The sequence below is a fragment of the Salvelinus namaycush genome, chromosome 13 (assembly GCF_016432855.1).
Source record: "Salvelinus namaycush isolate Seneca chromosome 13, SaNama_1.0, whole genome shotgun sequence".
NCBI lineage: Eukaryota > Metazoa > Chordata > Actinopteri > Salmoniformes > Salmonidae > Salvelinus > Salvelinus namaycush.
The window spans coordinates 6,529,828-6,556,712 of NC_052319.1; the positions used below are offsets into that span (position 1 = coordinate 6,529,828).

The 26,885-nt window shown below is 41.9% G+C and overlaps 1 protein-coding gene across 2 annotated transcripts in view; it reads right to left on the reverse strand.

The window, feature by feature from the left end:
* Window positions 1–519: 519 nt before the first annotated feature.
* LOC120058194 (G-protein coupled receptor 39-like) overlaps window positions 520–26,885 on the reverse strand; it is a 62,654-nt gene continuing 36,288 nt past the window's right edge. For both annotated transcript variants that reach the window (XM_039006681.1, XM_039006680.1), the window contains one exon: window positions 520–1,719. In XM_039006681.1, the coding sequence (XP_038862609.1) occupies window positions 1,217–1,719 (503 nt within the window). In that variant the 3' untranslated portion in view covers window positions 520–1,216. The remainder of the gene's footprint in view (window positions 1,720–26,885) is intronic.

The window sequence follows — 26,885 nt, forward strand, 5'->3', positions numbered from 1 at the left end:
TGGCAATACGTTGGCACATGATAGTTAATATAATATGGCAAATATTAGTAAATGATTTCATTTTATCAATGTTGCTGGCTTTTGCAAGCCTACCTGAGAAATGAAACAGATAGGTGGGAGGGCATACAGGCTGTCGCCAAATTATTAATGCGCTATTTGCCTAAATGGGTAATAGAAACACTTAAACCACATTTTGTTCGACACCGTAGGTTTTTGCAACCATTTTTTTTGTTTTAGGTGTGACGTCACTATGTATAGCTGTTTTTATTGACACAAGATAGTTAATTGGAAACGCACCGTAACAGGCAATTGTCACATGTATTTTCTATGCAAACTTTCTAAATGTCAACAAAAAAATCACTGGACAAGTTCATGGAAACATAGCTGTTGACTGGCCAACTGAGGGCACTAGAAGGTAATATGTACATTTATAGATGAACTGGATGAGGTTTATTTGTACAGTAGATGAAATGGAGTACAGAGACATAAGATGAAAAAAACACAAATAACACAACAGAGTAAGTGTCCATTTTTAATATTAAAATAATGATGCAGATACTGTAGTGATGAAACATAAATTACATTTGTCTTGAGATCAAATCATATGCACTGGGTCCAATTTAGGAAGTGGTCAACTCTGTCAGTGGATGCCATACAAATGAATGGAAAAGTATACTTTGGACACAATGTACAATGCAGACACCATGTCATGATGAACAATGTTGAGCTTAGTTTTCACTGGCATCTTAAGTGACTGTGATAATATGAGTTACAGTTTGGCCAAGAGAAGTGTAATCTCATGTAATGGAAACAAATCACTGTAATTAACACTGTTCAAATACCAAGCTTTTCCAATGTTCCAGGTATTACAATGTACAGTATGAGATGAAATTGGTAAAAATGTCCTGACTGTATGTATTACTTAGTATGTTAGACTCCTCACATATTATGTCTGTAGAGGCACCTCTCTGACAAATCAGCTTGTGGCAGATTGTTGGAGTCTGGGTTGGATGATACCTTGTATCCCTCTCCGATGAATTGAATACTGTAATACTGAACACAGCTAAGTGTCTCTCTTGTGGTTCATCTTTCAAAGTCGCATAGAAGTCTTTCTGGACTGTATTGACTCACAACGTCAATCCTACTTCATAACCTCAGCCAAGAAGCATGTTACAGCATAAGTCAAAACAACTGTCATACATGTATTTTAATAAACTTATATTTCAGTCTCTTCGGGGATGTTTCCCTTTCGGACTGAATTTGAAAGTGATTCATCGGTTGTGGGGAGGGCCTCCCCAGGGCTGGGAGGGGGAGTGTCCTTAGGACTATGGAAGGTAGTGAACGTAGGCATCTTGAACTCCTTGCTCTGAGTCTGAGGAGACCTGTTGCCACCACCACGACGCAGTGACTTTAGCAGGGGCCGCAGTGAGCGGGCCGAGTTGGCCTCGAAGCTCCTCAGAGTCCGTTTGTTTACGTGCTCGATGGTGAGGCGGCAGCGTAGCACCTGGACGAAGACCTGTCGGAACTGGCGGGAAGAGAGGTTGTACAGGAAGGGGTTGAGCACGGAACTAAGGTAGAAGAAGGTGTCGGCCACAGGGTGCAGCACCACATAGTTGCGGAAGTAGGACATGGTCCAGCTGGACTTGGGCACGGCGGCGGTCATCAGGCGACGCACCTGGTTGGGCAGCCAGCACACGGTAAGGGAGCCCACGATTAAACCTGAGAAAGAGGGAGGGGGAGCGAGAGAGAGAGCGAGAGGGAAGGAAAGAGAAAAAGTAATTAAGAATATTCGATAATGGGAGAAGGGGGCAGTGGACCACACCTGGGTTAAAATACATGCATATTTAAGTATTTGTTATTTAAATACTTGTTTTCTGTGCATTTTCAAATAATGTGGCTAAATCAGCTACTTCTATTTGAAGTATTTGAAGGTATTTCAAATAACTTCCTATAAATAGCCAGAACTATTTTCAAATACTTATTTACAAATATATTATTTCAAATACCACTAGAAGACCTGGGTTCAAATGCATGGGGTGTTTAAATATTTCATATTTTAAAATACACTGAGTGTGGCAAATAAACCTGATAAATATCTCGCAGCTCTCACAAAACGAGTACATGCTAAACCAGTAATAATTTTAAAAGATGAAGATACAAAGCGGTAATTAGAAACAACAACACAATGACAATTTTAAAAGCTTCTATGAAAATGTATATAAATCAGAATTAAACAACAGTTGGACGGTTCCTATAGCCTTCTTAGACTCAACAACTCTGAAGCAATTATCAGCAGACTGAAAACAGAGATCACCCAAGAATAAACATTAGATGCTGTTAAAACAGTTGCATGGAGAAAAGCACCAGGAATGGATGGCTTTCCCATAGAATTCTATTCAGTCATTTGGGACGAAGTAGCCCCCCTACTTACATATGACAACACGTCACTCAATTCAGTACTTCCTAGTTCCATGTATCAAACAGTTATTTCAGTTCAATTGAAACCAGCAAAATCTGGAGAGTCCCCTGCTGATTAAAGACCCACAAGTTTAATAAATTGTGACAAAATAATAACAAAGATTAAAAGCAATAAAATTGCAAAAGTCATACCAGACTTCATATACACTACCGTTCAAAGTTTGGGGTCACTTAGACATTTTTTGTACATTAAAATAACATCAAATTGATCAGAAATACAGTGTAGACATTGTTAATGTTGTAAATGACTATTGTAGCTGGGAACAGCAGAATTGTTATGGAATATCTACATAGGCATACAGAGGCCCATTATCAGGAACCATGTTAGCTAATCCAAGTTTATCATTTTAAAAGGCTAATTGAGCATTAGAAAACCCTTTTGCAATTATGTTAGAACAGCTGTTTTTCCTGATTAAAGAAGCAATAAAACTGGCCTTCTTTAGACTAGTTGTGTATCTGGAGCATCAGCATTTGTGGGTTCGATTACAGGCTCAAAATGGCCAGACACAAAGAATTTTCTTCTGAAACTCATCAGCCTATTGTTGTTCTGAGAAATGAAGGCTATTCCATGCGAGAAATTGCCAAGAAAATGAAGATCTTGTACAACGCTGTGTAGTACTCCCTTCACAGAACAGCACAATCTGGCTCTAACCAGAATAGAAAGAGGAGTGGGAGGCCCCAGTGCGCAACTGAGCAAGAGGACAAGTACATTAGAGTGTCTACTTTGAGAAACAAAAGCCTCACAAGTCCTCAACTGGCAGCTTCATTAAATAGTACCCGCAAAACACCAGTCTCAACATCAACAGTGAAGAGGCGACACCGGGATGCTGGCCTTCTAGGCAGAGTTCCTCTGTCCAGTGTCTGTGTTCTTTTGCCCATCTTAATCTTTTCTGTATATTGGCCAGTCTGAGATATGGCTTTTTCTTTGCAACTCTGCCTAGAAGGCCAGCATCCTGGAGTCGCCTCTTCATTGTTGACGTTGAGACTGGTGTTCTGCGGGTACTATTTAATGAAGCTGCCAGTTGAGGACTTGTGAGACATCTGTTTCTCAAACTAGACACTCAGTTGACTAACTGTAGCCCGTCTGTTGCTCTGCACAACTCATGTCAGTCTCCTTTGCCTTCTTTCATCAATGACCCATTTTCGACCACTGGCCTGCCGTTGGCTGGTTGTCCTTTGACCATTCTTGATACACACAGGAAACAGTTGAGCGAGAAAACCGTTCCCCGTTCAAAGGCACTTCAATATTTTGTCTTGCCCATTCACCCTCTGAATATCACACATAACAATCCATGTCTCAATTGATTGATGTGGATTTAACAGGTGACATCAATAAGGGATCATAGTTTTAACCTGGGTTCACCTGGTTAGTCTGTCATGGAAACATCAGGTGTTCCTAACGTTTTATACACTCAGTGTACATGCCTATACTTTCCAAATGTATTTCCAAATACATTCCAATACTCAACTACTTGTTTTCTAATTGAAATATCCAAATACTGTACTTACTCTGAAATATATTTGAAAGTAATTGAAATAACCTAAATAGTATTTCAACCCAGGTCGGTGGACTATTGAATAATGCAAATATTTTTGTGTAGATTGGGTTTGCTTTGCCATCTAAACCAGCGTTGATGCAATGATATGCTTTCAAGAATACTCAGAAACAACGCCTTTTGTTGGTGTTTTTGGACATTTTTGTGCTGTCTCTTTACATGAACTTATTTAGTTTCCCCTGATGTTTTGTAATGCTAATTATACTAAGACAAAAACAGCCATTTGAGGTGAAGTGCACTGTTAAAAAAATATACAATTTCTCGGTGCATGGAGGTCTGTGCTGTTGTAAAAAAATACTGCCGGCTAGTCCTTAGGGCAAGGTGATTTCAAATTACATTTAAATTATTTGTATGTATTTAAATTCATATCAGCATACTACTATTATGAATTGAGGACTGAAATTGAAATGCTGTGAAATTCAACAAAAAAAGGGAAAATAGAAATGATGGGGTGTGGAGATATTTTCTTCAGCCCTCTCACAGTAAAGTGGAGCTGAGAGTGTAAGAGGTGCAGTATGGGTCGACACTGTGAGGGGTCCATTAGAGAAATTCCCTAAAGGGTAATTACACTTTCTTACTGTCTCCTTGCTCATTTTAGTGAATGTCAGACTACAACAGTACCCATTTTAATGAAAAACATTATACAACAAATGAAGAAAAAACCTAAACAGGGATATATGTATTTTTATCCGATTTATGTTTTCGTTAATGGGGCTAACTTAGCTGGGTGTAACTGAAGTGTAACTGTGCCAGACAATTATTTTAAAAGAAAACCCCAGAATAAAGGCAACTGCTGAAAACATGGTTATGACTGAACATTATCCTTGCCAAAATAAATTAAATAGGATTTTAATAAGAAGGCCAAAACATTTTCTTGGTAGGTCTCAGACTGTAGAAATCCTCTGTGATGAGGCACAGGTTTTTGATACATTCCTACCTGGCTAATGTTGTATGTACCTCTTTGGGGAAAACACTGCTAAATGGGTTCTACACTGCAGGACAAAGTGGTAACAATTTGCTTGATTGTAAAAAGAATAACTCCCGCACACATAGTTACCGATCCTCATTCACTTATTTGAACACTTTTAAGTATTAAAACAAATAAGTATTAAACAGTCTAACACTTTAAGAATTGAAATAAATAGCTTAACAATTTAGTGTAACAATTTGCTGACAAACACTTACATGAAGTTATAGATTCTACAAGACATAACTATTTACCCTATTCTTATTTCCAGTACATACTCAGCTGCTTATCTAGAATTCCACATGCAAATTACAGTTCCTGTTGGCTTTGGCTCATACATGTTCGTTGTGCAGACTTGAGTCTATTCGAAAGACGTCATTCAGCAGGTTGATCGTCCATTTACAAACAGAATTCTTCCACAGTGTGAATGCACAATGAGGCAAAGTCATACAGTAATCATGGCTGTGAAGCAGCAGGCTAACCTTCACTTTATCCCTGGGGGAACTATGAAGTAAAGGTTTAGTTTGAATCTACCAACTGTTAGGAATGGGTCTTCAAAAACTCAAGACAGAGAAACTTTAAATGTCAAACATACAGTATAGGCTTAGATAATTGGCATCAGCCTGGTGTGTTATGATTATGCTATAATTGGTGCACAAACCATGAGTTATGGTCTCAGCACATCTCTAGCATATGCTTTAAGCGTCATACTAAAGTAGACTAAGCTGACAGTGTAGCACGTGGAGGTTACGTGGAGTGGAACAGGGAAACCCAAGAGCAGACTCAGACGAGGGGACTGGGATGAAGTAACCAAGGTATTTATTGAAACACAGGGGGAAGATGGAGTGCAGGCCAGGGGAAACTCGGGCGGGTTGCAGGAAACCATATGCGGAGGCTGAGGCTAGAGCGAGAGGGGTTAGGACAGGGTAAGCAAGTCCGGAGGGGAACCCAAGGGAGCAGTAGAGTGGGGAATCCAGGGCAAAGTAGCAGGATGAGGAGACGTGGGACTGGAGACATGGACCAGGAGTCAGAGCGGGCAGAACAGTAACGGAGAAGAAAACCGTGTCAGGCAAGGAAAACAGGCACAACAGGGTCTAAATAGTAACAAACGGCTAGAATCGTAGACTGACTGAGCAGAGATTACGATCTGGCAGTGTGGAAGTAGCAGGGCTGAATATTTGTAGAGGTCTTGATTATGGAACAGGTTGCAGCTGTGGGGGTTTGCTCTGACTCCAGCACACCTGTCTCTGCCCACACAATCACACACACAGAGAGAGAGGGAGAGGGAGAGAGCATTGGGGGAGTGGTGGCAGATAATGAGACACAGGATGAGCAGTAGAGGGCGTGGCAGGAGTAGATGTAACAGTGGAGGTTAAACTCCAACCCTGGGTGGTAGTGAGTTTGGACTATTATAGTCTAACTCTTACCTATGCACATGCTAGTATTGTGTTGAAGATACGTTATGTCCAATATCCACACTCAACCATATTTCTAAATCTAAATGAATTATGCTTAGTTACACACCAACAAATGCATCCTGAAGATACAACTTCCTGAAAGCGTTGATTGAATGCATCAAGAACTCATACTTAACGTGTCGATGGGCACCGATTTCCCAATTGACATCAAGTCAAGGAAATAGAAATTGCCAAGGTCCACAGCTCGAGTTACAGACATTGGAGAGGCAAAAAAAAAAGTATGTATACTTTATTCATTACCAACATGTCTCTAGACAATACATGCCTAAAGGGGTAAACAGAATACTGATAGGGTAAGTCAAATGGAAACTTCTCAAATAATATTGAGCAGGAATACATGAATAACAACGCTATTAAATCAGTATTTGCTCCAGTGGTGCTCAAACCTTTTTTACATCTGGACTAATTTTCACTACTCCAAATGTAAGAAAATGTAGTCAAAAACGGCACAATTTTCTGAGTGTATGACTGTGCATGAAATATCTCTCCGTATTACATTATTATAACCAAGGGGTTTGTGATAATTTGACCATCAATAATAGATCTGCTTCTCTGGCTAGTTGTATTGTGCAGACCAAGTTGTTCTTGTGCATGCTGGGCTTTACTTCATAATTGAAAATGAACTTTATAATCCTGAGAGGAATTTCTCATTCAACTGTCATGGTTTGGGCCATATCATTTCTATAGACAAATAATGAAATTACTTTTCAGGCCAGTCATTAGTACTCCATAGCAGCTATTTGTTAGCTACGTACACTTGATTTGTAATTATTTTCTTGTCAAATGTCAATTTTATCTTTAACGATAGATAGGTATGTCAGAGACAAATTGTGTTTCTCAAAATGCATACTACCGTGCTCCGAACACGCAAATTGGAGCACAGAAAGGTTGGAGTATGAGTCCATATTAAAGTATGCGAAACTGAGCACGGAGAGCACTTCTCGGATGCATACTCTGTTTGTTCATGTTTACCTGCCTACGTACCGTAGATGGCAAGCCCATAATAAGTCAATAAGGCTAACTGGCTAGCTACTATTGCTAGTAGTAGAATTGACATCTATCCTGCATAATATTCATTTTGGGTCATTTTTGCCTGGTAAACTATCTGGTTAGCTACATTATTACGATTCACATATAGCTAGCTGATAGTTAAGAAGTAATACGGTTGCTTTGGGTATATCTTGTGTAGTTTAGTGTTGCCATTGTCCTGGCTGGAAGAAGGTCCAATGAATGAGGAGGCGAAGCGTGAGGAAGTAGGGAGAGTGCGAGCGCTTCTCAAATGTATTGTTTTATGCACGCTCCACACTCTCGTCCTCACAAGAACATACTCAAGTGAACGTGGTTGGAAAACGCACTCAGAGCATGAGAGTGTGGAGCGCGGCAGTACGCATATTGATCTAGGTAAAGTATCAATACCCTAAACCATAACACCTCACAGACCAGTGAAACAATACAATTTCCATTAACAAGCTCCAATCTGTGCTTACCAGCAGAACGAGGAACCATGACAGCCACAGGCCCACTTCCACCGGTCACCGTAAGCCACATTAGCTTGTCTCCAGGCAGAGGCCAATCCATTAGCAGGCCACTGTGACCGTAGCATGTTAGCCATAGCAGAGGTCAACCCATTACAGGCTGGACAGGCCACTGCACTCCGCGTCAGCTGATTACCAGCAGGGTCAGTGGCAACGGGGCCAATTCCCTGCCTCAGTCAACGCACAACATGCAGACAGCTAACAAATGCCATCAGTGGCCTCCCTTCCAAACAATGCAGCAGAGGGACAAATGGGACTGGAATTTTAAAAAGGAAAGCCTGCACACGGTACTGTATAACGCTGCTCTCGTGCTTTATTCCTGCACATGCACATTACTCGACATACCTACGAGACTGGAGCATAGCATATGTCTCAGTTAGACTACTGAAGGGGTTGTGAGACATGGGAATGCACTACTCTGTGTATGCTTTTGATGGAGCATAATAAATAGTTAATTTAATTTATATGATTGTGGAGACATCTATGAATACTGAAGAAGCCTGAAAACCGATTGTTTTTTTTTTCACAGCAAAATCTTTTAACCCCTTTGTGTGGAAAATCAACCAGGGGCCTGTCACAATAACCCTTAACAAGACAAGCACGTAACATGAGGATTATGAGAGCGACAGAGGGAGAGCTAAAGAAAGAAGGGATGGAGGGAGAGAGCAGAGAGAGGCTGTACGAAAGAAAAAGAGGTAGACGGGACGAGAGAGTGAGAGGAAGAGTGGGAAGGACAGCGATGAAGAGGAGAAAAGGGATAACAAGAGAGGAGAATAAAGCCAGTGGTGAGATAATGAAGAGGCAGAGCATAACACACCACACACTAAGAGCTCTCTATCCTATAGACACAGACAAAAGAGGCAGTGCTTACACTTTTCAGTGGATGATCATTATTGGCGCTATCCACAGGTCCACTGGTTCACATTAGACTAATACAGTCCCGCAGGTGCAGTATTAGAGTCCCGCAGGTGCAGTATACATACAAAGGTGATGAGAACACCGCTCTCTGATCTGCTACTCACAAACCAAGCCAAGAGTTCATGGTCCACACAACAGAAAATCTTCACTGCCCTACTGCTTTTGAGGAAAGGGTACTAAATGCCAGTTTTCAATTCAATTCAAAATAACTGGGGACTTGTGTTAGGCTATAATGTAATCAAAATAACCCAGTGCAACCAATTGGTTCATTTCTTCCTTGTCAAATGGAAGATTCATGACTAGGATTATAAGCAGTTACACACAAATTAGTAAAGCGTGGAGTTTGTTGCCCTTGAGCATTAAGCACCACTTTTAAATACATTTCTTTACACACACTTTATTACATTTCTGTCAGTTTAATAAAAATCAATGACAATTGCAAGGCTGAGTAAGCTTTGCTTGATTCTTTTAGAATCGATTAAGTCTATCTTTCGCATGACCTTTTAGCTGATACCATGTCCAAATGTTACATTTAGCAGAGAACCATGAAGACAATGCTGAGACAATGCTGACTGCTATTCTTTTGTCTCCAAATTCCTGTGGAGGCAGTCGATCCCCGAGTTTGGTTCCTCCTATCCCATGGCTTCCTCATTCTAATGTGGCCAGTCACCTGGAAAATTGGCATTTGGCCAGCATGGATTGGTGCCCGTGAAACAGCAATAGAAAACAACTGTAAAACATTCAAATGTTATAGCCTCCATAATGGTAGTTGCTTTGTCAATGCATGTTGATTGATGTTTTTTGTTGTTGTCTTGTGGGTCTTTGATTGAATATAGTATCTAGTATCTATCTTATGCTATAACCATATGCCATGAACACACACCACGCACATACAACTCACAACATTTGTAGTCATATCATGTTGTCAAGGCACACAAAAGGTACACAAACGGTGCACATCCACATATGCATATCCCCCCTTCCCTCCCCACACACACACACACTGTATATCACCAGCATTCACCATTATCATACATGCTTGGCGAAACACACTTATGTTCTGGCACTGGGTCTGTTTGTTTTTCTGCTATCATGCTGGGCACTCCTGCTGCCTCACACTGTATATTATGAAAGAACCGTCTGGACAGCCTGGTCCCATGCCACACACACACATACACAGACAGTACCACAGAGCCCCCTTAATAAAGTATTACTTTCTCCTGCCAAGGAGAGTACAGGTCCAGTTACTAATTAGAAAGCAATTAAAGCTGATTATTCAACCAATTAATTCCCTGTCTCGTCTGTAACTGGAGTCTCTCTGATTGAACCTCTCGTATTTATTGTGTGGCTAGATATCGCTCCGTGGTAGTTACACCACTATTGTTATGTAGTACAAACAGGTTATAGAACCTGTAAGCAAATGTGTGGTTTAAAAAAAAAACTAGAGTTGATTGACGCACTCGTGCGTCACACGGTGACGTCAATGTGAATATTGAATAGCTTCCGTGTGTTTATGCCAGGCCCCCAGTGTCAAGTCTGGAGTGTGAAGTCAAGAGCTCTGCTGGTCGACTACTGTGTAGCATCCTAGCAGTACCAAAAGCCCTGGTCTGTCCTAGAAAGCCTATGTCAATTACGATTTCCAGAACGTACGCAATTTTTGGGGGGGATGCCCGTTTTGGGCTCTAACATTAGTTTATTATGATCAAATTCGATCTCCATGATTAATTATTTACAAGTTTGTTACAAGTCAAGATATTTAATTAAATAGTGATCCATTCTGACTAAAACATTTGCCGTCACACAGGACCACGTGCTGACACAGACCAATCACGGGCCGGCAGGCCACAAGGAGGCTCGTTTGCTCTTTGCATGTGTCTGAGGCAAGATGAAAATGACTACATCGGCCATGATCCTTTGCTAGCTACGGCCACTTTCACAGGGATCCTTAGCAATATTTTGGTGCCCTTCAGCCCCATTCAGCAATTCAAATACCTCCGGCTTCATGCACCATTGTGAGTTTTCCCTAGGAATATGTGAATAACGTCAGCGCTATCACTATCTACTGATTTGAATGTCTATGGTTTATGCTAGAGACCTATCGTTACTTTTAGTGGCTGCAGCTCAATCCCCTACTTTTTCCGCCAATATAAAGTTTGCACCTATTCCATAACATGGGGCTTGTGAAAGCCGCCTTTTCGTACACATGAGAGGATCCGGAAAAGAAAATAGTCCAGAACCGTGTGAGCTACAAACTAATGTCACCACCATCGAAAATTGAGGCTCACAAACATGACAATGTCGGTTGTTTGGCTCTACGACATACACAAGCTATACAGCAGTCGTCTGAACTCTCTGTCACGGATGTCCTCATTTCAATAAGGTCTTCTCACAAAACCGACTGTCCAGACCGAACCGTTGGAGTGACAAACGAACAAACACGAAGGTGTCGGTTGTCCTGCTTCAGGGGAGTAGTCTGAAGGTAACCCAGTAAGTACTGGGCTGTAAAAATGGCAAAAGGTGCATAGGGGTACAATGTGCCACAATAACATGACCAAATAAGTGTCAAATGTAGAGATTTTTTCCTGAGGTTTCTTATATCTCTCAGATAGACACGTCAAAACCTTGTTCCTTTGACTGTATGTTTTTCCATGTACAAATGTGTTATTCAATGCATTTCTATGGCCCATAGCGGTAAAGGCCAAATTCAATGTTTCATCAAATACTTGTTTCTATATTTTTTTATATCTACAGACGTCCTAAAATTCTAAATCAAATGGCTAAATGATACATTTTACGATCATCTTTCATACAGTGGCTTCCGAATGTATTCACCCCCCTTGGCATTTTTCCTATTTTGTTGCCTTACAACCTAGAATTAAAATAGATGTTTGGGGAGTTTGTATCATTTGACTTACGCAACATGCCTACCACTTTGATCATGCAAAGTATTTTTTATTGTGACACAAACAAGAAATAAGACCAAAAAAAACGGATAACTTGAGCGTGCATACCTATTCACCCCCCACTCCCCCTCAATACTTTGTAAAGCCACATTTTGCAACAATTACAGCTGCAAGCCACTTGGGGTTTGTCTCTATAAGCTTGGCACATCTAGCCACTGGGATTTTTGCCAATTCTTCAAGGCAAAACTGCTCCAGCTCCCTCAAGTTGGATGGGTTCCGCTGGTGTACAGCAATCTTTAAGTCATACCAAAGATTCTCAATTGGATTGAGGTCTGGGCTTTGACTAGGCCATTCCAAGACATTTAAATGTTTCCCCTTGAACCACTCAAGTGTTGCTTTAGCAGTATGCTTAGGGTCATTTTCCTGCTGGAAGGTGAACCTCCGTCCCAGGCTCAAATCTCTGGAAGACTGAAACAGGTTTCCCTCAAGAATTTCCCTGTATTTAGCAACATCCATCATTCCTTCAATTCCTAGTCCCTGCCGATGAAAAACATCCCCACAGCATGATGAGGCCACCACCATGCTTCATGTGTTCTTGGGGTAATGAGAGGTGTTGGGTTTGCGCCAGACATTGCGTTTCCTTGATGGCCAAACCCAAAAATGTTATCTCATCTGACCAGAGTACCTTCTTCCATATGTTTGGGGAGTCTCCCGCATTCCTTTTGGCGAACACCAAACGTGTTTGCTTATTTTTTTCTTTAAGAAATTGCTTTTTTTCTGGCCACTCTTCCGTAAAGCCCAGCTCTGTGGAGTGTACGCCTTACAGTGGTCCTATGGACAGATACTCCAATCTCCGCTGTGGAGCTTTGCAGCTCCTTCAGGGTTATCTTTGGTCTCTTTGTTGCCTCTCTGATTAATGCCCTCCTTGCCTGGTATGTGAGTTTTGGTGGACAGCCCTCTCTTGACAGGTTTGTTGTGGTGCCATATTCTTTACATATTTTAATAATGGATTTGATGGTGCTCAGTGGGATGTTCAAAGTTTCTGATATTTTTTTTAGAACCCAACCCTGATCTGTACTTCTCCACAACTTTGTCCCTGACCTGTTTGGAGAGCTCCTTTGTCTTCATGGTGCCGCTTGCTTGGTGGTGCCCCTTGTTTAGTGGTGTTGCAGACTCTAGGGCCTTTCAGAACATGTGTATACAGTGGGGAGAACAAATATTTGATACACTGCCGATTTTGCAGGTTTTCCTACTTACAAAGCATGTAGAGGTCTGTCATTTCTATCATAGGTACACTTCAACTGTGAGAGACGGAATCTAAAACAAAAATCCAGAAAATCACATTGTATGATTTTTAAGTAATTAATTTGCATTTTATTGCATGACATAAGTATTTGATACATCAGAAAAGCAGAATTTCATATTTGGTACAGAAACCTTTGTTTGCAATTATGTGCATTTCTAAGTCATTTTTTTTTAGCAAGTGAAATCCCCCCAAAAAGTGTCTGGACCCTTCTTTAAGGGTCACTTTTGCAGAGTCCTATTTGCCATCTCTTCAATCTAAGCCTACAGGAACGTTTGCCTGGAGGAAAGCAAAAGTCATTCCGCCAGGAAAAATAGCTAAGCACCCTTTACTGGCTCAAACTGCCAACCAATCAGCCTGTTACCAACTCTTAGTAAAAAAATAATAATAATTGTGTATGACCAGATACAATACTATTTCACAGTAAACAAATCAACAACAGATTTTCAGCATCCTTTTAAGGAAGGGGATTCAACGGCACTTGTACATTCAACGGCACAATGTACGGCACTTACACAAATTAATGATTATTGGCTGAGAGAAATTTATAATAATGTCACGCCCTAGCCTTAGTATTCTTTGTTTTCTGTAATATTTTGGTTAGGTCAGGGTGTGACAGGGGGGATGTTTGTGTGTATTTGTCTCGTCTTGGGTGGTTGTATTGTATAGGGGGTTTTGTAGAGGTTATGGGGTTGTGTTTAGTGTAGGTGTCTAGGTAAGTCTATGGTTGCCTGAATGGTTCTCAATCAGAGACAGCTGTCTTTCATTGTCGCTGATTGGGAGCCATATTTAAGGCAGCCATAGGCATTAGGCTATTGTGGGTAATTGTCTATGTGTAGTGTTTAGTGTCAGCACTATTTGTTTGTATAGCTTCACGATCGTCAGTTTGTTATTTTTGTTCGTTTGTAAGTGTTTGTTTGTCTTCATTAAAGAAGATGTATCATTATCACGCTGCGCCTTGGTCCACTCTTCCTCAAAGTTACGACGATCGTGACAAATAAATAGATTGTGGCAGCTGTTTTGTTAGATTTCAGTGCAGATTTTTACATTATTGATCATAATCTGCTGCTGGAAAAATATATGTAAATCCCTTGCAATATTGTGGATCGAGAATTACCAATAACATCATTTAAGTATGTGTATGTGACCAATAAAATGTGATTTGTCAACAGAACAAAGAGGGTGTTCTTTAATGGAAGCCTCCAACACAATCCAGGTAGAGTCAGGCATTCCCCATGGCAGCTGTCTAGGCCCCTTACTTTTTTCAATCTTTACTAATGACCTGCCACTGGTTCTGAGTAAAGCCTCTGTCTATGTATGCTGATGACTCAACACTATACATGTCTACTACCACAGCAAGTGAAATCACTGCAACACTTAACAAAGAGCCGCAGTCAGTTTCAGAATGGGTTGCAAGAAATAAGCTAATCCTAAAAAAATAAAATAAATAAATGCATTGTCTTTGGGACAAATTATTCACTAAACCCTAAACCTCAACCAAATCTTGTAATGAATAATGTGGAAATTTAGCAAGTTGAGGACTGTCATGGTCAAAGTATATTGATGCAACAGTAGCTAAGACAACAACGCTATCAACAACGCAGCTCCTACAGGCCCTAGTTTTGTCGCACCTGGACTACTGTCAAGTCGTGTGGTCAGGTGACACAAAGAGGGACTTAGGAAAATTACAATTGTCCCAGAACAGGGCAGCACGGCTGGCCCTTAAATGTACATAGAGAGCTAACATTAATAATATGAATGTCAATTGCTCCTGGCTCAAAGTAGAAAAGAGATTGACTTCATCACTACTTGTATCTGTGAGAAGTATTGACATGTTGAATGCACCAAGCTTTTTGATTAAACTACTAGCACACAGCTCAGACACAAGACATGCCACCAGAGGTCTCTTCACAGTCCCCAAGTCCAGAACAGATTATGGGAGACACACAGTACTACATAGCCATGACTACATGAAACTCTATACCAGATGAAGTAACAAAAAAATTAATAACAATACACCTTATGGAACAGAGTGGACTGTGAAGAGACACACACACAGGCACAAACACATGCATAAACACACACATGATAACATACTGCAAGCACATAGCTCAGACACAAGACATGCCACCAGAGGTCTCTTCACAGTCCCCAAGTCCAGAACAGATTATGGGAGGCACACAGTACTACACAGAGCCATGACTACAACTCTATACCACATCAAGTACGCATACATACACATGGATTTTGTGTTGAAAACAAGTGGTAACAGAGTAGTGGCCTGATGGAACACACTTAATGTGTTGTGAAATGTAATGTAAAGTTTTTAATTGTATATACAGTGCATGCAGAAAGTATTCAGACCCCTTGACTTTTTCCACATTTTGTTCCATTACAGCCTTACTCTAAAATGGATTGGGAAAAAATCCTCAGAAATCTACACACAATACACCACTATGACAAAGCAAAAACAGGTTTTGCAATGAGACTCAAAATTTAGCTCAGGTGCATCCTGTTTCCATTGATCATTCCTGAGATGTTTATACAACTTGATTAAAGTCAACCTGTGGTAAATTAAATTGATTGGACATGATTTGAAAAGGCACACACCTGTCTATAAAAGGTCCCACGGTTGACAGTGCACATCAGAGCAAAAACCAAACAAATGAATTGTCCGCAGAGCTTCGAGAGAGGATTGTGTCAAGGTACAGATCTGGGGAAGGGTACCAAAAAATGTCTGCAGCATTGAAGGTCCCCAAGACCACAGTGGCTTCCATCATTCTTAAATGTAAGAAGTTTGGAACCACCAAGAATCTTCCTAGAGCTGGCTGCCCGGCCAAACTGAGCAATCGTGGCAGAAGGGCCTTGGTCAGGGAAGTGACCAAGAACCCGATGGTCACTCTGAAAGAGTTCCAGAGTTTCTCTGCGGAGATGAGAGAACCTTACAGAAGGACAACCATCTCTGCAGAACTCAACCAATGAGGCCTTTATGGTAGTGGCCAGATGGAAGCCACTATTCAGTAAAAGGCACATGACAGCCCCAAACAGCACTTAAAGGACTCTCAGGCCATGTGAAACAAGATTTGCTGGTGTGGTAAAACATAGATTGAACTCTTTGGCCTGAATGCCAAGCGTCACGTCTGGAGGAACCCTGGCACCATACCTACAGGGAAGCATGGTGGTGGCAGCATTGAGGAAAAGATGAACGAAGCAAAGTACAGAGAGATCCTTGATGAAAACCTGCTCCAGAGCGCTCAGGACCTCAGACTGTGGAGAAGGTTCACCTTCCAACATGACAACCCTAAGCACACAGCCAAGACAATGCAGGAGTGGCTTCGGGAAAAGTCTCTGAATGTCCTTGAGTGGCCCAGCCAGAGCCTGGACTTGAACCCGAACGAACATCTCTAGAGAGACCTGAAAATAGCTGTGCAGCGACGCTCCCCATCCAACCTGAGCTTGAGAGGATCTGCAGCGAAGAATGGGAGAAACTCCCCAAATACAGGTGTGCTAAGCTTGTAGCTTCATACCCAAGAAGACTTGAGGCTGTAATTACTACCAAAGGTGCTTCAACAAAGTACTGAGTAAAGGGTCTGAATAATTATGTAAATGTGATATCAGTATTTTTGCTATACATTTGCAAAACATTTCTAAAATCCTCCTTTTGCTTTGTCATTATGGGGTATTGTGTGTAGATTGATTATATATATATTTTTTTAAATACATTTTCCAATAAGGCTGTAATGTAACAAAATGTGGAAAAAAGTCAAGGGGTCGGAATACTTTCCAAATGCCCTGTAATTGCCTTACTTTTGCTGGAGCCCAGGAATAGTAGCTGCTGCCTTGGCTAATGGGGATCCATAATAAATACAAATAAACAATGTTTATTTAAAAAAATGTAAAACTTTTTTTTTTAAAGCTATCTTCTCCTTTAATATGACATGACACAACAAACTCAAAGTGTGTGTGTGTTTTTTAATTGGAAGGATGACCAGTCACCCTTTCAAAAAATGCAGAACTAAGAACAGATATAGCCCTTGGTTCACTCCAGACCTGACTGCCCTTGACCAGCACAAAAACATCCAGTGGCGGACTGCAATAGCATCGAATAGTCCCCGCGATATGCAACTGTTCAGGGAAGTCAGGAAAGGCTAGCTTTTTCAAGCAGAAATTTGAATCCTGTAGCTCTAACTCCAAAAAGTTTTGGGACACTGTAAAGTCCATGGAGAACAAGAGCACCTCCTCCCTCCTGCCTACTGCACTGAGACTAGGTAACATGGTCACCACCGATAAATCCATGATAATCGAAAATTTCAATAAGCATTTCTCTACGGCTGGCCATGCCTTCCTCCTGACTACTCCAACCCCGGGCAACAGCTCCACCCCCCCCCCCCCCCCGCAGCTACTCGCCCGAGCCTCCCCAGCTTCCTCTCCTTCACCCAAATCCAGATAGCAGATGTTCTGAAAGAGCTCAAAACCTGGACCGTAACAAATCAGCTGGGCTAGACAATCTGGACCCTCTCTTTATCCGCCGCCATTGTTGCAACCCCTATTCCCAGCCTGTTCAACCTCGCTTTCGTATCGTCTGAGATCCCTAAAGTTTGGAAAGCTGCCGCGGTCATCCCACTCTTCAAAGGGGGAGACACTCTAGATCCAAACTGCTATAGACTTATATCTATCCTGCCCTGCCTCTCTAAAGTCTTCGAAAGGCAAGTTAATAAACAGATCACTGACCATTTCGAATCCCACCGTACCTTCTCCGCTGTGCAATCCGGTTTCCGAGCCGGTCACAGGTGCACCTCAGCCACGCTCAAGGTCCTAAACGATATCATAACCGCCATCGATAAAAGACAGTACTGTGCAGCCGTCTTCATCAACCTGGCCAAGGCTTTCGACTCTGTCAATCACCGTATTCTTATCAGCAGAATCAATAGCCTTGGTTTCTCTAATGACTGCCTCGCCTGGTTCACCAACTACTTTGCAGGCAGAGTTCAGTGTGTCAAATCGGAGGGCCTGTTGTCCGGACCTCCGGCAGTCTCTATGGGGGTACCACAGGGTTCAATTCTCGGGCCGACTCTTTTCTCTGTATATATATATGATGTCGCTCTTGCTGCGGGTGATTCCCTGATCCACCTCTACGCAGACGACACCATTCTGTATACTTCTGGCCCTTCCTTGGACACTGTGCTAACTAACCTCCAAACGAGCTTCAATGCCATACAACACTCCTTCCGGGGCCTCCAACTGCTCTTAAATGCTAATAAAACCAAATGCATGCTCTTCAACCGTTCGCTGCCCGCACCCGCCCCCCCGACTAGCATCACCACCCTTGACGGTTCTGACCTAGAATATGTGGACTAGAAATACCTAGGTGTCTGGCTAGACTGTAAACTCTCCTTCCAGACTAATTTTAAACATCTCCAATCCAAAATCAAATCTAGAATCGGCTTCCTATTTCGCAACAAAGCCTCCTTCACTCACACCGCCAAACTCACCCTAGTAAAACTGACTATCCTACCGATCCTCGACTTCGGCGATGTCATCTACAAAATAGCTTCCAATACTCTACTCAGCAAACTGGATGCAGTCTTTCACAGTGCCATCCGTTTTGTTACCAAATCACCTTATACCACCCACCACTACGACCTATATGCTCTAGTCGGCTGGCCCTCGCTACATATTCGTCGCCAGACCCACTGACTCCAGGTCATCTATAAGTCTATGCTAGGTAAAGCTCCGCCTTATCGCAGCTCACTGGTCACGATAACAACACCCACCCGTAGCACACGTTCCAGCAGGTATATTTCACTGATCATCCCCAAAGCCAACACCTCATTTGGCCGCCTTTCCTTCCAGTTCTCTGCTGCCAGTGACTGGAACGAATTGCAAAAATCGCTGAAGCTGGAGACTTATATTTCCCTCACCAACATTAAACCTCAGCTATCTGAGCAGCTAACTGATCGCTGCAGCTGTACACAGTCCATCTGTAAATAGCCCACCCAATCTACCTACCTCATCCCCATACTGTTTTTATTTACTTTTCTGCTCTTTTGCACACCAGTATCTCTACTTGCACATCATCATCTGCTCATTTATCACTCCAGTGTTAATCTGCTAAATTGTAATTCGTTGCTGCTATGGCCTATATATTGCCTACCTCCTCATGCCTTTTGCATTGTATATATACTTTCTTTTTTTCTACTGTGTCATTGACTTGTTTATTGTGGTATTGGCTTGTTTATTGTTTACTCCATGTTATTCCATGTGTAACTCTGTGTTGTTGTCTGTGTCACACTGCTTTGCTTTATCTTGGCCAGGTCGCAGTTATAAATGAGAACTTGTTCTCAACTAGCCTACCTGGTTAAATAAAGGTAAAACCAGACTCTGCTGACTTTCTTCGTTTAGCTAAGCAGCTAGCTAGCTATTTTGATGCTGTTAGCCAGCCTAGCTTGCTGACATTTGCAAGTCACAAAGTGTGCCCTGTTTCTGGTGCATGTATTTCAGGATACACGTTTGCTACAACACCTTGCTAAAACAAGTTGATCTGAATGCCCTGTTTTTAGTCAGCTGTTCTAAAACCGGCTAGTTTTGTCCCATCTCTCCTCATGTCGTATGTTCTATCTGAACTGGGCTAAAGACGGTGACGTGCGTTAATAACAGTGGCATGAGGAAAAATAGATTTAGGGAATAGAAGAATAGAAGAGGTGAAGTTCTAGTCACTGATAAACACGTTTGTAATTTAGTGTTGCAAACAGACAGACAGCCCAGCACAGTTCAGATCAGAAGGCGCAGAGACATACACTCCCATTCAGAAGTTTGGGGTCACTTAAAAACGTCCTTGTTTTTGAAAGAAAAGCCTTTTTTTTTTGGTCCATTAAAATAATATCAAATTGATCAGAAATACAGTGTAGACATTGTTAATGTTGTAAATGACTACTGTAGCTGGAAACGGCAGATTTTTCTAAGGAATATCTACATAGGCATACAGAGGCCCAATATCAGAAACCATCACTCCTGTGTTCCAATGGCACGTTTTGTTAGCTAATCCAAGTGTATCATTTTAAAAGGCTAATTGATCATTAGAAAACCCTTTTTGCAATTATGTTAGCACAGCTGAAAACTGCTGTGCTGATTACAGAAGCAATAAAACTGGCCTTCTTTAGTCGCTATTCATGTCATGAAGAAGTAATCCCTTAAACCACACCCACCTTCGGGGAAGTCAACTGATGTTCACCATCTGTGCCCATTTAACATAGGCTAGATTTACATAGTTATTACTTCTAAACAAAAACATTTTAGGGGGTTGTCATAGGCTTACAATGTTGTTTTTGTATTATTTCTTGAAGTTGTCAAAGACTCCAGTCACCTAAGTCATAGACTTTTCTCTCTGTTACCGCACGGCAAGCGGTACCGGAGCGCCAAGTCTAGGTCCAAAAGGCTCCATAACAGCTTCTACCCCCAAGTTATAAGACTGCTGAACAATTAATCATTGTTGAATTGCTACAAAGATATCACTACTAAAGGACATCAAGGCAAAGGGTGGCTACTTTGAAGATTCTCAAATAGAAAACAGATTTGTTTAACACTTTTTTGGTTACTACATGATTCCATATGTGTTATTTCATAGTTCATGTCTTCACTATTACGCTACAATGTAGAAAATAGTAAAAAGAAAAGAAAACCCCTGGAATGAGTAGGTGTGTCCAAACTTTTGACTGATTTTGTATTTTTGTACATGTATATTAAAGCCGCAATATGTAACTTTTTGAGCGAACCGGCCAAATTCACATAAAAATTGTAGTTATCGATCTGTCATTCTCATTGAAAGAAGTGGTAGATGTGTGTTCTATGTGTGCTATTTGTATGCTTTCCGTTCTTAAGTTCCATTTTTGCATCTTTCACTTTCAGTTTTGTTCACCAGCTTCAAACAGCTGAAAAAATATATATTTCACAGCAGTTTAGATGTTATAATGATTCTTTAAACAATGACTGCTTGTTTAGTCACATAAACTGAAATTAAGCTAAATATTAGAATTTTAGCAACCAGGAAATGGCGGAACAATTTCTGCATATTGCAATTTAATGATACAGGTAACTGCCAAGTGTCTTAATAGGGCGTTGGGTCGCCATGAGCCAGAACAGCTTCAATGCACCTTGGTATAAATTCTACAAGTGTCTGGAAATGTATTGGAGGTAGGCGACACCATTCCTTCACAAGAAATTCCATCGTTTGGTGTTTTGTTGGTGGAACACACCGTCTCAGGCGCTGCTCCAGAATCTCCCATAATTGTTTAATTGAGTTGAGATCTAGTGACTGAGACGGCCATACTCATCAAACCATTCACTTGTGCCCTGTGGATGGGGGCATTGTCATCCTTTGGGCACATAGCCATATTAGGCAAAATAATGTAATGGCTAAGATGGCGCCGACAGATATGCAGCTCTGCTACTAGCTCTTTAAGCAACTTTGCAGTATTCTTTTATTTGTTTTTGGTTATTTCTTACATTATTAGCCCAGAATTTTGGGGGGGTTATTACATACAGTTGGAAATAACTTTTGGATATCAGAGCGGCAGTAACTCACCAGCATAACGACCAGGAATACAACTTTCCCGAATTGGATCCTTTGTTTGTACACCCCAGGGCAATTGAAATTATTCCAGAGTTTGCTCCAAAACACCGCCGGCAGAGAAAAGGTATTCGGAGTGGACTTCGGAGGACTCGGGAGAAGTGCACACACACCATCCAGGGTATCTGTATAATAAAGTAGACAGCCCTCAAATAACTACACTGGACTATGCAAACTGGAAACCACATATCTTGAGGCCGCATTTATTGTAGCTGGGGATTTTAACAAAAATGTTTGAGGAAAACGCTACTGAAGTTCTACCAACACATTGACTGTAGTACTCTCGCTGGTAAAACATTGGACCACTGTTACTCAACTTTTTGAAGAGCCTACAAGGCCCTACCCCCGCCCTCCCTTCGGCAAATCTGATTACGACTCCATTTTGCTCCCCCCTTCCTACACAGGAAGTATCCATGCTAAGGTCTGTTCAATGCTGGTCTGACCAATCGGAATCCATGCTTCAAGATTTTTTTGATCACCGGACTGGGAAATGTTCCGGATAGCCTCTGAGAATAATATAGACAAATACAGGGATACGGTGACTGAGTTTATCAGGAAGTGTATAGGAGATGTTGTACCCACTGTGACTATTAAAACCTACCCATACCAGAAACCATGGATAGATGGCAGCATTCATGCAAAACTGAAAGCGCGAACCACCGCATTTAACCATGGCAAGGTGACTGGGAATATGGCCGAATACAAACAGTGTAGCTATTCCCTTCGTAAGGCAATCAAACAGTCAAAACGTCAGTACAGAGACAAAGTGGAGTCGCAATTAAACGGCTCAGACACGAGACGAATGTGACAAGGTCTACAGACAATCACAGACAACAAAGGGAAAACCAGCCATGTCGTGGACACCAACGTTTTGCTTCCGGACAAGCTAAACACCTTGTTTTCCCGCTTTGAGGATAACACAGTGGCCACCGACCTAACCCGCTACCAAGGAATGTGGGCTCTCCTTCTCTGTGGCTGACGTGAGTAAAACATTTAAGCGTGTTAACCCTCGCAAGGCTGCCGTCCCAGACGGCATCCCAAGCCGAGTCCTCAGAGCATGCGCAGACCAGCTGGCTGGAGTGTTAATGGACATATTCAATCTCTCCCTATCCCAGTCTGCTGTCCCCACTTGCTTCAAGATGTCCGCCATTGTTTCTGAACCCAACAAAGCACAGGTAACTGAACTAAACGACTATCGCCCCGTAGCACTCACTTCTTTCATCAGGAAGTGCTTTGAGAGGCTAGTTAAGAATCCTTTGACCTCTACCTTACCTGACACCCTAGACCCACTTAAATTTTCTTACCGCTACAACAGATCCACAGATGATGCAATCGCCATTGCATTGCACACTGCCCTATCCCATCTGGACAAGAGGAATTCCTATGTAAGAATGCTGTTCATTGACGATAGCTCAGCATTCAACACCGTAGTAACTTCCAAGTACATCAAGCTCGGGGCCCTGGGTCACAAGGGGGCATGCTCAGCCCCCTCCTGTGCTCCCGGTTCACCCATGACTGCATGGCCACGCACACCTCCAACTCAATCATCAAGTTTGCAGACGACACAACAGTAGTATGCCTGATTACCAACAATGATGACACAGCGTACTGGGAGGAGGTGAGGGCCCTGGGAGATTGGTTCCAGAATAATAACCTCTCACTCAACGTCAACAAAACAAAGGAGCTGATCGTAGACTTCAGGAAACAGCAGAGGGAGCATGCCCCTATCCACATCGAAGTGACCGCAGTGGAGAAGGTGGATAGCTTCAAGTTCCTCGGCGTACACATCACTGATGATCTGAAATGGTCTACCCTCACAGACAGTGTGGTGAAGATGCCACTCCGACACGCCTCAATCGAATATTTATATATTTCTTAATTCCATTATTTTACTTTTAGATGTGTGTGTATTGTTGTGAATCGTTTTTAGATACTATTGAACTGTTATATACTACTGCACTGTTGGAGCTAAGAACACAAGCATTTCGCTACACCCGCAATGACATCTGTGTATGTGACCAATACAATTTGATTTGAATAGCCTGTCCATTATTTGTGTACATGGACCCTAAGCATGATGGATTGTTAATTGCTTAATTAACTCAGGAACCACACCTGGGTGGTTAATAGCTTAATTTACTGAAGTGTTTCCATTATTTTGGCAGTTACCTGTATGTGTGACGCATACAAAATATATGGTCACATTTGTGTTAATATATTGTTTCTTTGTATTGGGAAAGAATGCTTTTACTGAAATGTCAGTCCTCCAAGGTTTAGCCATTGTGATGCATTTATACTACTGTTGGCCAGTAGGGGGCAGTGAGACGTGTCCGCTTCGCACTGGGACTATATGCGACCATGCATCCAAAAATGGGATCTGTAACATATGCACCTATTCATTTTTGAAGAATATAACTTGCAAATGTCTCATTGACTTAGCTAAACTGTCATACCACATGAGAACACAAAATAGCTTGTTTTACAATGTTTGTATTAAAAATATATATTTTTGATATCATGGCTGCTCAGTCCTTGCATCCACAGCTCTGTCTACGAATTTGAAAGTGTATGTTTTGTTATTATTTTAACTGCAGTTTTCCCCTTTAACACCCCGGCCGTCCTACAATCTAAGCTAGATGCCCTCAATCTCAAACAAATTATCAAAGAACCTACCAGGTACCACCCCAAATCCGTAAACATGGGCACCCTCATAGATATCATCCTGACCAACTTCACCTATAAATACACCTCTGCTGTTTTCAACCAGGATCTCAGCGATCACTGCCTCATTGCCTGAGTCCGTTATGGGTCCGCGGTCAAATGAACACCCCTCATCACCGTCAAACGCTCCCTAAAACACTTCTGCGAGCAGATCTTTCTAACCAACCTGGACCGGGTATCCTGGAAGGATATTGACCTCATTCCGTCAGTAGAGGATGCCTGGTTGTTCTTTGAAAGTGCTTTCCTCACCATCTTCAATAAGCATGCCCCTTTCAAAAAATGTTGAACTAAGAACAGATATAGACCATGGTTCACTCCAGACTTGACTGCCCTTGACCAGCACAAAAACATCCTGTGATGTACTGCACTAGCATCGAATAGTCCCCACGATATGCAATTTTTCAGGGAAGTCAGGAACCAATATACACAGTCAGTTAGGAAAGCAAAGGCTAGCTTTTCATACGGGGGGGGGGGGGGGGGGGCGCACAGTGAAAATAGTCCGGGTAGCCATTGATTACCTGTTCAGGAGTCTTATGGCTTGGGGGTAAAAACTGTAGAGAAGCCTTTTTGTCCTAGACTTGGCACTCCGGTACCGCTTGCCATACAGTAGTAGAGAGAACAGTCTATGACTGGGGTGGCTGGGGTCTTTGACAATTTTTAGGGCCTTCCTCTGACACCGCCTGGTGTAGAGGTCCTGGATGGCAGGCAGCTTAGCCCCAGTGATGTACTGGGCCGTACGCACTACCCTCTGTAGTGCCGTGCGGTCAGAGGCCGAGCAATTGCCGTACCAGGCAGTGATGCAACCCATCAGGCTGCTCTCGATGTTGCAGCTGTAGAACCTTTTGGGGATCTCAGGACCCATGCCAAATCATTTAAGTTTCCTGAGGGGGAATAGGCTTTGTCATGCGTGCCCTCTTCACGACTGTCGTGGTGTGTTTGGACCATTCTAGTTTGTTGGTGATGTGGAAACCAAGGAACTTGAAGCTCTCAACCTGCTCCACTACAGCCCCGTCGATGAGAATGGGGGCGTGCTCGGTCCTCCTTTTCCTGTAGTCCACAATCATCTCTTTAGTCTCGGTTACGTTGAGGGATAGGTTGTATATCAGTTGTAAATGAGAACTTGTTCTCAACTGGCCTACCTATGGCCTTTCTCTTGCATTTCAAACATGATGGTAAAAAGAAATACAAAAAAGGTTGTTTTTTTCTTTGTATTATCTTTTACCAGTTCTAATGTGTTATATTCTCCTACATTCCTTTCACATTTCCACAAACCTCAATGTGTTTCCTTTCAAATGGTACCAATAATATGCATATCCTTGCTTCAGGGCCTGAGCTACATTAGCTAGATTTTGGTATGTCATTTTAGGCGAACATTTAAAAAAATCGTCCGATCCTTAATTAAGGAGGTTGCAAAGAAGGAGAATGAAGAGGAGAAAGCGAGGGAGGATGAGGAAGATGATTAGGAGGATGATGATGATAAGGAGGAAGAAGTGAAGGAGAAGGATGATGAGGAGAAGGAAGTGGAGGAGGAAGATCAGGACCCCCACCTTCCCTGTCAATATTTCTACATTATATCTAAGTCCATGGATCCAGTAAGGGCACTTATAAACCTGGAAAAATCTCCAGTTGTTTGCTTGTCTGTCGGGCACAAATGTACTTGCTGCCCTCGCATAGCAAATGGGTTAAGATGTGACTGTCTATAATTTTAGGATGCTATCCAGCCACTGTGGATGATCAAATTAATTTGCTAACTAATAGAAAATCCTCCGTCGTTAAACCACTCAAGCAACTTCATTCATTCCGAAGAGGATATGAGTCATATTGCGCTAATCTAAGTGATTTTCTCACAGAACCATAGCTGTTTATTTAGATAGATCAACACTTACTGTTCTCTCTATGTTGTCTCTGTACTGCAACATACAGAGGCAAACAGAGTTTCTACATTTGTTCCATATGCTTTGTGATTTCTTTGGAAGAATCACTAGGCATTGGAAAAGTTCAGAATATGATCTGAAAAGACTGCTATTTTTTTTTCCACCTTTATCTTCTTATGGGCAGTAGCGTCCCACCTGGCCAACATCCGGTGAAATTGCAGAGGGCGAAATTCAAACTACAGAATTATAAATATTTTACTTTCATAAAATCACAAGTGTAATACATCAAAATAAAGCTTAATTCTTAGGGCTAGACCCCTTTTTTCTCAATTTCCGCCTGAATGACATGCCCAAAGTAAACTGCCTGTAGCTTAGGCCCTGAAGCCAGGATATGCATATAATTGGTACCATTGGAAAGAAAACACTGCAGTTTGTAGAAATGTTAAAATAATGTAGGAGAATATAACACAATAGATATGGTAGGAGAAAATCCAAAGAAAAACCAACCAGAATTTATTTTGAGAAA